Here is a 14,438-nt window from a genome sequence, read left to right as displayed (position 1 = left end):
ACTCCTTTTCCTATTTGGAACCAGTCTGTTGTTCCATGTCCAGTTCTAACCGTTGCTTCCTGACCTGCATATAGGTTTCTCAAGAGTCAGGTCAGGTGGTCTGGTATTCCCATGTCTTTCAGAATTTTCCACAGTTTCTTGTGATCCACACAGTCAAAGGCTTTGGCATAGTCAATAAAGCAGAAATAGATGTTTTTCTGGAAATCTCTTGCTTTTTCCTTAGGGAAACCAAAATCCTGTAGTGAAATATTATTTTTGAAAAGGACACTCAGCAACAAGTCTAGAAAGCTGTTCTTTTCATTGAGTGCTCTGCTTACAAAAGCCTTAACACCAGAGTTTTAACAGGAAGGGAAGTCAGTTGGGAGAACAACTGGCTCAACTAAGTACTCAATTAGTTAATTCCTAATTATTCTATAGCTGAAAATTTTATTCTCAGATTATCAATGCCTAAACTTTTTCCTTTGTGTATTGACCTTTGGTCATTTTGTCATTTCCGCCCCCCCCCCCCATTATCACTAGGCTAAAGTGAGATAAAAGAAAGGATAAGCAACTGATTTTCATATGTTAATAAATCTGGTGGTAGATAGGAAATTGAAATGGGACTTAAATTTTTTTATGAATTTCATGTATTTATGACAATTCCTGACCACCCTGAGGTTCACTGTTCTAGTGACAGTTATTTATTGTACAAATGAGTGATGTGTTGCATTAAAAGAAAAATAAACACAAGGTGGGAACATACAAGGCTAGAAAACCTATGAACTAAATTACGGGAGTCAAACATGGGAAAAACCAGAAAATTTCAGGAGTGTGGCATATTTAGATACTGCCTTTACAGGAAAAGTTTGTTGAACTCTGGACTAAACCACCTGAGATTTCATCAAATTCTGATCATCTATATAACTATGAGACTATTAATTTTGAAAGTATTAACTATAATTGCATCCTATTTTTAAACTTACAGCATCTAATTTATGTAGTGGCTTTTATTTATAGACAACCTGGCATATAATATTACTGGTGGGAGAAGGGTTTGTTTTTCATGTTTCATGAGTACTGTTAAAGGCAGCATCTGTAGAGGCTTTTTTTTTTTTGAAATATTTTTGATGCTTTATTATTATTATTTTTTATTTTTTAACTTTTCAATATTGTATTGGTTTTGCCATATATCAACATGAATACGCCACAGGTATACACGTGTTCCCCATCCTGAACCCTCCTCCCTCCCCGTACCATTCCTCTGGGTCATCCCAGTGCACCAGCTGAAACATGTATAATATCATATATGAAACGAGTTGCCAGTCCAGGTTCGATGTACGATACTAGAGGTTTTTTTAAAAAAAATATATCATCAATATTTTAAGTAGGTAAATGAACCTTTGGAAATAGCAGTTGAAGATTTGTATAACTGAGACCAGAAGAAAAACTGAGGCTACTGATTTCTTACTTCAATGCACCTCTTGAAATACAGAAGTAAAACACTAGCAACACACTACAGGGTCAGCATATGTACAAAACACATCTGTGTCATGAACCACACAACACAGGCTATAGTCAATACACTTATCCTGTATCCGTTATCAGTAACTTCCCATTTACACCCCCACCACACTATCTCTCAGATCAGATCAGTCACTCAGTCGTGTCCAACTCTCTGCGACCCCATGAATCGCAGCACGCCAGGCCTCCCTGTTCATCACCAACTCCCGGAGTTCACTCAGACTCACGTCCATCGAGTCAGTGATGCCATCTAGCCATCTCATCCTCTGTCGTCCCCTTCTCCTCCTGCCCCCAATCCCTCCCAGCATCAGAGTCGTTTCCAATGAGTCAACTCTTCACATGAGGTGGCCAAAGTACTGGAGTTTCAGCTTTAGCATCATCCCTTCCAAAGAAATCCCAGGGCTGATCTCCTGAATGGACTGGGTGGATCTCCTTGCAGTCCAGGGGACTCTCAAGAGTCTTCTCCAACACCACAGTTCAAAAGCATCAATTCTTCGGTGCTCAGCCTTCTTCACAGTCCAACTCTCCTATCCATACATAACCACAGGAAAAACCATAGTCTTGACTAGACGAACCTTTGTTGGCAAAGTAATGTCTCTGCTTTTCAATATGCTATCTAGGTTGGTCATAACTTTCCTTTCAAGGAGTAAGAGTCTTTTAATTTCATGGCTGTAGTCACCATCTGTAGTGATTTTGGAGCCCAGAAAAATAAAGTCTGACACTGTTTCCACTGTTTCCCCATCTATTGCCCATGAAGTGGTGGGACCGGATGCCATGATCTTCGTTTTCTGAATGTTGAGCTTTAAGCCAACTTTTTCACTCTCCACTTTCACTTTCATCAAGAGGCTTTTGAGTTCCTCTTCACTTTCTGCCATAAGGGTGGTGTCATCTGCATATCTGAGGTGATTGATATTTCACCTGGCAATTTTGATTCCAGCTTCTTCCAGTCCAGCGCTTCTTATGATGTACTCTGCATATAAGTTAAATAAACAGGGTGACGATATACAGCCTTGATGAACTCCTTTCCCGATTTGGAACCAGTCTGTTGTTCCATGTCCAGTTCTAACTGTTGCTTCCTGATCTGCATACAAATTTCTCAAGAGGCAGATCAGGTGTTCTGGTATTCCCATCTCTTTCAGAATTTTCCACAGTTTCTTGTGATCCACACAGTCAAAGGCTTTGGCATAGTCAATAAAGCAGAAACAGATGCTTTTCTGGAACTCTCTTGCTTTTTCCATGATCCAGCGGATGTTGGCAATTTGATCTCTGGTTCCTCTGCCTTTTCTAAAACCAGCTTGAACAACTACTAATCTACCTTCTATTTTTATAGATTTGCATGTTCTAGAATGAAAGCATACAATATGTGGGAAGCATCCATAAGTAACACGGATTTGTTCTTTTTTATGACAATAAAAATATTCCATGGTTTGTGTAGAAAATATTATATTTACCATTCATCAATTGGTGTATATTTGAGTTGTTTACATTTTTTGTTGTTAGGAATGATGTTACTATGAATGCTCATGTATGAGTTTTTGTGTGAACATATATTCTCAATTCTCTTGGGTAATGTATCTAGAACTTCTGGGTCATACAGTAACTCTATTTAAGTTACTAAGGAACTGTCAGACTGTTTTCCATAGCAGCCACACCATTTTACATTCCTACTAGCAATGTATGAGAGTTTCAGTTTCTCCACATTTCTGCAACATTATTATTTTCTTTTTGATTATAGTCAGTGTGAAGTGGTATCTCTTTGTGGTTTTGATATGCATTTCTCTAATGACTATCTTTTCATGTTTTTATTAGACATTTGTATATCTTCTTAGGAAAATTTCTATCCAGCTCTTCTGCTCATTTTTAATTGGGTTATTGGATTTTTAAATTATTGAGTTGTAATTATATTCTTTATATATTCTGGATATAGCCGCTTATCAGATATGATTTGTAAACATTATGTCCCATTCTAACGGTCTGTTTCTTCATGGTATCATTTGAAGCACAAAAGTTGAGTTGTTGAGTTGCTGATTTGATGATGTTCAATTCATCTGTTCTCTCTTATATTACTTGTGCTGTTTAGGTCTCATCTAAGAAACAATTGCTTAATTCAAGGTTATGAAGATATATTATGTTTTCTTCTAAGAGTTTTAGTTTTCTTACATTCAGGTTTATGAACTACTTTTGACTTAATTTTTATATATCTGTAAAGCAGTTTATGTTCATTGTTTTCCATGTGGATATCCAGTTGTTGAAGTTCCATTTGCTGAAGAGAATGTTCAGTCTTTATTGAATCATCTTGGCACCCTTTGTCAGAAATCAGTTGGCTGTAAATATAATGGTTTATTTCTGGACTCTCAGTTCTACTCCACTGATTTGTATTTCTAGCCTTAGGTCAGTACTATATACATCTTGATTGCTGTAGCTTTGGAGTAAGTTTTACAGTTTGGAAGTTGAGTCCTCTAGCTTTGTTTTTATTACCTAATTGCCCTGACTAGAACCTCCAGTGCAACAGTGAATAGAAGTGGAAAGACCAAACATTCTTGTCTCATTCCTATTGTTAGGAGGACAGCATTCAGTCTTTCACTATTAAGTATAATGTTAGCTGTTTTTCATAGTTGATGAAGTTTCCTTGAATGTCTAGTTTATCAAGCATTTTTGTCATGAGAGGTTATTGGATTTTGTCAAATACTTTTTCTGCATCTAATGAGATGATCATATGGTTTTTGCTCTTTATTATGATGGTGTATTACATTGATTTGTGGGAGTTTTATTAATCTCGTATGCTTAGGGTAACTCCCACTTGGCTATGCTGTACAGTTGTTGGATTGTTTACCAGTATTTTTTGAGGATTTTAGTATCTATACACATAAGGGATATTGTTCTCTAGTTTTCTTGTGATGTCTTTTATTCCAGTATCAGGATGATATAAGTCTCACAGAATGAGTTCAAAATAATTCCCTCCTTTATTTATTATTTTTTTTTTGGGGGGGGGGGAAGGTTTGTGAGGTATTGGTATTAATCTTTTCTTAACTCTCTGGCAGAATTCAGTGATGAAGCAATCTGGGCCTAGGCTTTTTGATTAGTTTTGGATTAGTAATTTAATCTCTTTACTGCTTATAAATCTATTCAGCTTGGCCATTTCTTCTTCAGTTTAAGAATTTGCCCATTTCCTCTAAATTATCTACTTTGCTGTCATACAATTTTTCATAGTCTTTTTTTATTTTTAAAATTTACATAATTGTATTAGTTTTGCCAAATATCAAAATGAATCCGCCACAGGTATACATGTGTTCCCCATCCTGAACCCTCCTCCCTCCTCCCTCCCCATACCATCCCTCTGGGTCGTCCCAGTGCACTAGCCCCAAGCATCCAGTATCGTGCATCGAACCTGGACTGGCATCTCATTTCATACACGGTATTTTACGTTTCAATGCCATTCTCCCAAATCTTCCCACCCTCTCCCTCTCCCACAGAGTCTATAAGACTGTTCTATACATCAGTGTCTCTTTTGCTGTCTCATACACAGGGTTATTGTTACCATCTTTCTAAATTCCATATATATGCGTTAGTATACTGTATTGGTGTTTTTCCTTCTGGCTTACTTCACTCTGTATAATACGCTCCAGTTTCATCCACCTCATTAGAACTGATTCAAATGTATTCTTTTTAATGGCTGAGTGTATATGTACCACAGCTTTCTTATCCGTTCACCTGCTGATGGGCATCTAGGTTGCTTCCATGTCCTGGCTATTATAAACAGTGCTGCGATGAACATTGGGGTACACGTGTCTCTTTCCCTTCTGGTTTCCTCAGTGTGTATGCCCAGCAATGGGATTGCTGGATCATAAGGCAGTTCTATTTCCAGTTTTTTAAGGAATCTCCACACTGTTCTCCATAGTGGCTGTACAATTTTTCATAGTCTTTTACAGTCTTTTTATGTCTGTAAGATTAGTAGTGATATCCACTCTTTCATTTTTTTACTATTATGAATCTTCAGTATTTCTTACTGGTCAGTCTAGTTAACAATTGTGTTGATCTTTCCAAAGAACAAGCTTGTGATTTTGTTAATTTTCCCTATTAATTTTATATTATTTTTCATCTCCCTTTAGGTTGTTTGGCCTTCTTTTTCTAGTTTAAGGCAGAAGTTTATTGATTTGAGATGTTCCTTTTTTAAATATAGATATTTACAGCTATAAACTGATCTCTAACAAAAATTTTAGCTGCATCCCATGTTTTTGTTGTGTTTTCATTTTCATTCATCTCCAAGTATTTTCTAATTTCCCTTTTAATTTTTTGACCCATATTTAAAGTGATTGCCTTCTGACGCACCCAAGTTTTTTTTCCTTTATTACTGATTTCTAATATATAGTGGTCAGGGAACACTCTTTATATGATTTCAATCTTTTAAAACTTATTGAAGCTTGATTTATGGCACAGCATATGGTCTATGAAGACTGTTCCATGTACACTTCAGCAAATTGCATTCTTCACTTTTATTTCCTTTTTGATCTTCTCTCTAGTTGTTCTATCCATTATTAAGTAGGGTCTTGAAATCTTCCACTATAATTGTTGAAATGTCTGTTTCTCCTTCTAAGTCTGTCAAGCTTTTGTTTCATCTCTTTTGACAGGTTCTTAGGTGCATACATGTTAAAATTGTTATATCTTCCTGACAGATTGAATCTTTAATCATTGTGAAATATCCATTTTTATCTTACAGTTCAGTTCAGTCACTCAGTCATGTCCAACTCTTTGTGACCCCACGGACTGCAGCACACCAGGCTTCCCAGTCCATCACCAACTCCCGGAGTTTACTCAAACTCATGTCCATCATGTCAGTGATGCCATACAACCATCTCATCCTGTTGTCCCCTTCTCCTCCCATCTTCAATCTTTCCCAGCACCAGGGTCTTTTCCAATGAGTTGGTTCTTCACATTAGGTGGCCAAAGTATTTTTATCTTTAATAACATTTATTTAGGGATTATTCCATCTGATATTAGTATAGACACTCTAAAAAGTTTATGGTTGGTGCTTGCATGGTATATATATATTTTTCCATCTTTTTATTTTTGGCTTGTTTGTATCTTTATGGAGTATTTCTCCTATAGACAGTATATTTGAACAAATTGGTTGGACTTATGGATGTGCTCTTGGAATGGAACTTGTTCATATGTAGGAGACATACTGCACTGGGCTCCTCTAGTAAATTTCTTATTTGTTGTACTTCTCAACTTCATAATTTCTAGTTTTTTCCCCTATTTCTTTATTGACAAATCTTTGCTACATCCACCATCTGGGTCCTTTCTAAGGCAACGTTTATTGCCTGCTCCCTGCCCCCTCCTCCCTTGTGCAAATGGGTGACCTTCTTGTTTTCTTTGCATAAAACTGGACATTTTATATAGTATCTTGTAATATCTGTGGATAATGATCCACCTCCTCTGGGGGACTATTATCTGCTTGGTTATTTTCCCTGCAGTGTGCAGTCTGATATTATCTTTCTCTTTTAGTCTAGGCACCCAAGGGTTGCCCCTGGGTTGGCATAAAGCAATTAGTGGTCAGTAAGATTTTTACCCTTTACCATTGGATGTGTGTGTGCTTGGAGGGTGCTACCATAGTATATAGAGTTTACTTTTGACCTATGTTCAGCCAGGGACTAGTACTTGAAGGTTCCTTTTCTGTTCTGAGTGGCCACAGTCTTGGACATACAGTGTTTCAGATTGCCAGGAATGTGTGCGGTTTTATTTTTAAGCCTGCATTCCTATGAGTCATATCTGGGTGAGAGCAACTTTTTGCTCAGTCAGTATTTTGTCTAGTTCCATGTGCCAGTCCAAATTCTCCCATGTGTTGATGGTCTGCACATGTTGCAAAATACTTTTAAGTCTGTCCCATGTTCCGTTCTGACTATACTGAGTGAGTGCAGCCCAGCACATGCACTCAGACTTTTCAATTCTCAGAGTTGCTTGTGTTCCCAGGAGGCACTTCTGGGCTCCCTCTGGTTTAACTTCTGGCTGCTCTACGGATTTGCTTGCACCAGCTCCTCCTAGTAGCTCTCCACCAAGATCTCCATTGTTTTTGACAACGCCCTTAGGGATGGAGTTCTCCATGCTTTGTTTCAGTGAAGTCAGTACCCTCAGATAGACCTGCGGAACTTTTTGTATTCATTGAATGCCTTGCCTTTGGAAAGAACCTCTGCATCAATGAACCAGAACTGGCGGCAGAGGGCCCTGAGTGAAACCACCACTCTATGAAAAGGCACCAGGACGTGGTGGCAGTCCATGGTACTCTTGGTTTTTCGCTCCTTGAGTGAAACTTCTTGAGTTAGCTGAGGTGGAAAAAATCAGGGTCCCAGTATTCTCAATCTGTGCATGGAGTGCTTCCAGCCTAAGAGTGGGGGTTGGGTGGTAGAAAGGATCTCCAGTCCTCTTGCTTGTGCTTGCCTGGAATACATTTTTTGCAATACAGGGTTGGGGAAATGAGAAATGCAGGCAGTTACCTTGCAGGGTAAAATGGTAGCCCTACAGTAGGAGTTGGGGAAAGAGGAGCCCTATCTCTCCCTAACATCTTCACCACACTTGAAAAGAATAGAGCACTGAGGGAAGAGCTTCTGTAACAAAGACCTGGTGTAGTGGAGAATATGTGGGTAATTCCTCAAATGCCAGACTCTTGCTGTTCTTACTGAAACCTAATAAGTTTCTCAAATGAATGTTTCTCCATTTGCTTTATGTCCTTTGGATAATTTCTAGATACTTCAAATGATTTTTTTAAAAACATTTTTTACCAGTTAAGCTGTTGTTTTGTTGAAGAGGGTCTACAGAGCCCCTTACTTTACCATGCTGGATGTCTCAACCTCAATATATTTTTGAACATAACTTCTGGGTGGAAATGTGGTTCAGCAAAAAGCATTGAAGGCTGATGTTTTTGAATTGTGGTGTTGGAAAAGACTATTGAGAGTCCCTTGGATTGCAAGGAGATCAAACCAACCAATCCTAAAGGGAATCAACCCTGAATATTCATTGGAAAGACTGATGCTGAAGCTGAAGTTCCAATACTTTTTGGCCACCTGATGAGAAGAGCTGACTCATAAGAAAAAATCTTGATGCTGGGAAAGATTGAAGGCAGTAGGAGAAGGGGACAACAGAGGACGAGATGGTTGGATGGTATCACTGACTAAATGGACATGAGTTTGAGCAAACTCCAGGAGATGATGAAGGACAGGGAAACCTGGTGTGTGCAGTCCATGGGGTCACAAACAGTCGCACACAACTGAGCGACTGAACAACAACAACAACAAAGAAACGGACTGGATGTCAGGACCCAGAATTTTCATCAACTTGACTAATAGTAAGTTCAGTGACTTCTCCTGAAATACAGTTTCCTCATTTTAAGAATGAAGAAATTTTATTAAAGGACCTCTAAATTCCTTCCAGCTCTAAAATCCAATGATATTATAAAACAGAAAGTCATCAGTGAAAAACATTCTAGTGTAGCTGTGTGAGAACAGGAAATATGCAAACAATCCACTGCCTTTGTTTTAAACCAAAAATGTTTTGATCTATGTCTAATTAAAGCTAGTATATTTCCAATTCTACCTAGCTAATCAAAATACTAAATTTAATGCATGGTTTGCAGTTAAGGCATTTTTCTACCCTAAAGGTTTCCTTCTTAGTCATTAGAACTGAGAAACTGGGGGCAATAGAAAGTTGCCTTTCACTGACTGGTCATTAAAAATATGACAGCTTAATGCTAAGTGAAAGCACTATAATTTGCTACCATTTTGCCCATATTATGAGCACTGGAAACAATTACTTTCTCTTTGAGACAATTTAAAGTTTTCACTTTTTGCATGAGGCTCTAAGGCCATACTCCCAGAGTGTCTATTAAATCTGTACTTATTTGGAGTGTGTGAATAGCAAAATATTAATTCTCCCTATGCACTGCAGAAGAGTTGCTTCAATGGGACACCCATTTTGAGCCACAAAGACATAGTTTATTTAGTACTGATTATCTGCACAGATTGTTAAAACAATAAATCTGTGGTAAATAAGCTTCCGCATTGAGTTATTTTATCTTAACCAATTTTAACCAGCTGATTTGACTTCATACTGTCATTTATTATACAGTTTACATTCAAAATCTATATACTCAAAGCAGGAGGGAAGGGACCTTTCTATAAGAAAGCTGCCTTTGTAAACATATTTAAATGCTTTCAACTACCAATACGCAGAAGAATATCCTATGATGAAGTTACAAGGTAAGAGAATTATGAGTATCTACTGGTCAAAGTTGCATTTCCTGAAACATCCAGCAATAAAGAAGGATAGGAGCAAGATGGCAGTGTGTGCAAAGTGATCCAGAATAAGGAATCATATTAATTTTAAATATGTTGCCTTTAAAAGCAAAACATATTTTTAAACTAACCATCTTCACAAACTGAGCTTTGTCAGCATCTAAGGGAAAAGGCAAAATATTTAACTAAAGGTATAGAAAAGGTTCAAATCCCTGCAGAGGAAAAGTAAATGCATATTTTGAGTTTATCCAAATGCTAAGGCCTCTTTCTGATTCTCACAAGTGACCATCAGACTTGAACTGTTCAAAAATTTCCAAAGGAGCCCATCTCCTCACCAAAATATTTCTATGTTAAAACCTTCAAGAAGGCAACTGGCCCAGTTTTTATGATCCCAAATTACCTTGGTTTCAATGTAATCTTTGTAAACTGGGATTCCCTTAGGAAGATTTCAATCTTAAAAATAAAGGGATATTAAGAAACAAAACCCTATCCCCTGCTCCATTTTCAGAGCCCATATGCCAAAATTGTAGCTTATTCATCCCAAGACATTAAAAAATATATTATTTTGTGACATTAACTTAGAAATTTGTACTTTTGTGTGGAATATTCTAATGTAAAACTAGTACATTATGATAAATGTCCCTTTCTTGGAACCTCCTCTGAGTGAATCATCCTAGGAAGCTTTTCTTTCATTTTAATTTGTCTATTATGTCAGTGTATAGAACCACCTTAACAAGATGGAGTTAAGAGAAAAAAATTTAAGACTTAGTTGTAGCCCCTATAGTAACTGTATTTTTCTGGTAATTTAAGTTTTTATTAGCTGAAAATACTGGTTAATGACCACAGTGACGCAATGGTCTAGAGACCACCTCTAATCATATGAAAGTACTTTCAAATTTCTTAGTGGGGAAATTATCCCCACCCTAAAAACATTCCTGTCCTTCTTTGACTATATGTTTCCCATATCACAGAATCACTTACGTTGAATACCACTATTCACATTCAAAATGAATATTACTAATGATTATTTCAATTTTACCTGCTTGATTATGCAACAAAGTTAAATATTTTCTATCAACAACATTAAAAATGTACAGAAGGAATTAACAGAAGCAGAGTTTCTATCTAGACTAACCATTATTTCTAGTAATACAGCTGGGTTATTCAAAGGACATGTTTTTTTGGTTGTTGTTCCTCAGAAAAGCAATCACATCTATGGTTTGAGAGTAAGAAATGTCTCAAACCTCCCCTCATATTGCAGCTGATTAAGCATCTCAGTGTTAATTTCAACTCCAAAAGCAAGATCCTACCACTTGCTCTGGTATCAAAGACTAACCATAAACTACTAGCTTCAAGCTACTTTTCTAATCACCTTTATATAACAAAACTGGAGACTAGACTTAGATAAGCTTAGATATCTACCTACTAATGACAAAATAAATCGGAAAAAAAAATTAGTCTCTTCCATACCAAATTATCATTTAAAACACAATAAAACCACAGACCAATAAAATAAATATTTTAACAACTTTTCTGAGAAACAAAGCCTCATTATATACAGTTATGTTGCTGTTCATGAGATACACAAGTTTTTCAAGCTGAATGATTACTACCAAAAAATTAAAGCAAATTCAAGTTGGAAAAGGAAAGGAACTTTCTAAGTGAATACATACCAACATTTTATTAATTATTTCTAGCCAGTAAAACTTAATTATCTTGCTTGGGCTCCTCCTTGTTATTTCAAGCTTAAACTCATTAAACTACTGAAAAAGGAAGAGAAGATCTGGTAATAAAGTAATTCTGAAGTATCAACACAGATTAGAGGCTTGATCATCTAAATATTTTTGTAATCCTCTCCTATTTGTCTAAAGGTTATTAATAATTGTTAGATTTTGCTTTATACACGTGTGTATGCACACATCCCATTCGGTTGTTTCTTTGTATAACTTCAGATAGCAAAAGCAGTGCATTTAAGATGGAAACAGAAAACCCAATTAACATCCTAAGCTTTTTAGATCACTCCCAGTATAGTAAGTCTCAAATTATATCAAGGTTTGCAAGTCTTTAAAGAAAGATTATGAATTTTTGTCCAAAACAAAAGCTACATCTCATTTGGTGGAAAAATAAAATTCTCAGCACTACATGACAGTTACAATGCTGGTTAATGATGAACATTCTATATACCAACATGAGAGTCAAGGTTTTTCCTCTTAAAGATACATGGTGGTAAATATTTCTAAAATTTTAAGTATTGTTATTTATCATTCATGTATTTCAATGGAGAAAGAAAATCTACACTTTTTAAAAAAGAAATAGATACTTTTCATCTAAATTGTCAGCATAAAGGAGGTTTGAAAAACTACAAAAATTTTGGAAGCCAATCTGATTTATCTGGTTATGGATATCAAATGACTGTCAGGCCTCAAAAATGGAAATGGGGTAAAGTCAAGTAGTAACAACAATTATGCTTTGACCACAACTAAGGCAGTAACAAGAAAATAATTAGGAGATAAATATAGATGCCACATCAAATAGACTGTGAAAGATGTAAAACTCAATTCCCTTTTCAAATAAATCTTATCTAAAAGAAGGACTATAGAAAATGGGAATGTCTGATTTTTTTTAATAAAACAATTCTGCTTCAGTGCAAATGTGTAGTCAAGGTAAAAAGAGGAAGGAAGGAAGGAAAGAAAGGAGAGAGGGAGGGAGGGAGTAAGGGAAGGACGAAGGAAGAAAGGAAGAAAAGAAGAAAAGAAAATATTTCATGTGACTTAGCAGGAACAGTTTCCACAGCCTTTGACACTGTTGACAATTTCTTCTTGTAGTCTCTTCCTTTCTTCCTCTTTGGACACATTTTCTTTCTTTGCATCCCATTTGGGGTTATCATGGTTCTGCACACGGCTGCTCTGTGTATGCCACATTTCTGAATAGATACTGCTAGGGTTAGCAAGCAAATCATGGTGGGTACCACGTTCAGCTACCTTACCCTAATAAGCAAAAATAAGAGAAACATAGACAAAGTCATATAACTAGCATAATAATTGAAAACACATAATACTTTCCAAGTAAGAATTTTGAAAGACTGCATTCATTAAAATACTTTCCCCAATTTTTTAATTACAGTATATGTGGGAAAAATCAAGGTAGGAATGCCTTCATTACTGTTGAGCTACCAGTATGATAAAAAACCAAAAAGCTATGAAATTCTATATAACATAAAGTATTTCACTTAAAGAAAATACAGTCTGAATGTTTTATTTTTCATTTTGAAGAGCAGAAAAGAAAGGTGAAGATTTTCTAAAAGTGGTATTTTCTGTAATCAGTAAATCAAATTTAAATCAAAAGCACTGTTATACAGAGATTTAAAGGATTTAAAAATAATATGCCAAAACCCTATGTGTACTTTGAAATAAACAAGATTTCTCCATGATGTTTATTTCTTCCAGTAGCTATTTTTCTTAACAATAGCTATTAAACTTAACACTGCATAGGTTTGGTATTGATGTCAAATTCTTATATCTACAATTAATTTGTCTCTTGAGAGATACTGTTAAACATACTGGAAGACAAAAGTAATTTTGTCACTTTCAGTGGTGTTCCTAGTGATATGACCTTTAAAAATATAACCTTAAGCTAAATAACTGAAATTTGTATGTGCCCACTTCTGAGCGGTTAATTTAAGCATCTCCTTGATTTCTGGCTGGAGAGTCTAAGAATTATTTTGCTCTATTTGAATTCCTCTGGATCCTGCATGTAGTCCTCAATCCCAAGGTGTGTGGACAATTTCATTGGCATAAAAGTCCCCATGGTTACATATTTTATACTTTTTTATTTACCACTGTAAAAAAAAACAAAATAAAATTCTCAATGCACAGATACAGAAAACAAATTTATGGTTACTAAAGGGGACATGGAGGGGAAAAGGACAGTAGGAGTATGGAGTTAATAGATACAAACTACTATATATAAAATACATAAGCAAAAAGGATTTACTTAATAGCACAGGGACTTCCCTGGTGGCTCAGACAGTAAAGAATCCGCCAGTAGTGCACAAGACCCAGGTTCAATCCCTGGGTTGAGAAGATCCCCTGGAGAATGGAATGGCTACCCACTCCAGTATTCTTGCCTGGAGAATTCCATGGACAGAGGAGCCTGGCAGGCTACATTCCATGGGGTCACAAACAGTCAGACATGACTGAGCGACTAACACTTTCTTTTCACTCACAGAGAATTGTATTCAATATCTTATAGTAACTTACAGTGGAATATAATCTGAAAAAAAAAACCCTGAATCACTAACACATGAATTATACATCAATTAAAAAAATCTTCTATGAAAGCTGCATCCAAAAGTATTAGAAAGAATGGGAACTATTTTTGCAGACAACTAATGAAATCAATTACAAAAATTTATCCTGTAGTAAAATTGTGTAGTTTAAATTATTTTTACTTGTATTAAAGCATAAATGTACATAGCTTAAAAATAATTACAAAGCTGATAAAAAGTACATTCTTTTGTCTCCTCCTTCTCTACCCTTGAATACCTCCTTCTTATCCCCCAATTTGTAGCTATTTATTCTGGCATTTACATACACAGATACATATTAATGAGATCCAGCACTTTCAACTATTCCACTTTCCCATGCCTCAAAT

General features: G+C 36.1%; 1 protein-coding gene across 2 annotated transcripts in view; it reads right to left on the bottom strand.

The window, feature by feature from the left end:
- Positions 1–12,388: 12,388 nt before the first annotated feature.
- The window catches only part of ABCB7 (ATP binding cassette subfamily B member 7), a 147,176-nt gene continuing 145,126 nt past the window's right edge, over positions 12,389–14,438 (bottom strand). For both annotated transcript variants that reach the window (XM_061409679.1, XM_061409680.1), the window contains one exon: positions 12,389–12,772. In XM_061409679.1, the coding sequence (XP_061265663.1) occupies positions 12,557–12,772 (216 nt within the window). In that variant the 3' untranslated portion in view covers positions 12,389–12,556. The remainder of the gene's footprint in view (positions 12,773–14,438) is intronic.

This window comes from Bos javanicus, chromosome X (genome assembly GCF_032452875.1).
Source record: "Bos javanicus breed banteng chromosome X, ARS-OSU_banteng_1.0, whole genome shotgun sequence".
Taxonomy (NCBI): Eukaryota; Metazoa; Chordata; class Mammalia; order Artiodactyla; family Bovidae; genus Bos; species Bos javanicus.
The sequence above is the reverse complement of the archived record's forward strand: the minus strand, read 5'-3'. Positions and strand labels throughout refer to the sequence as shown.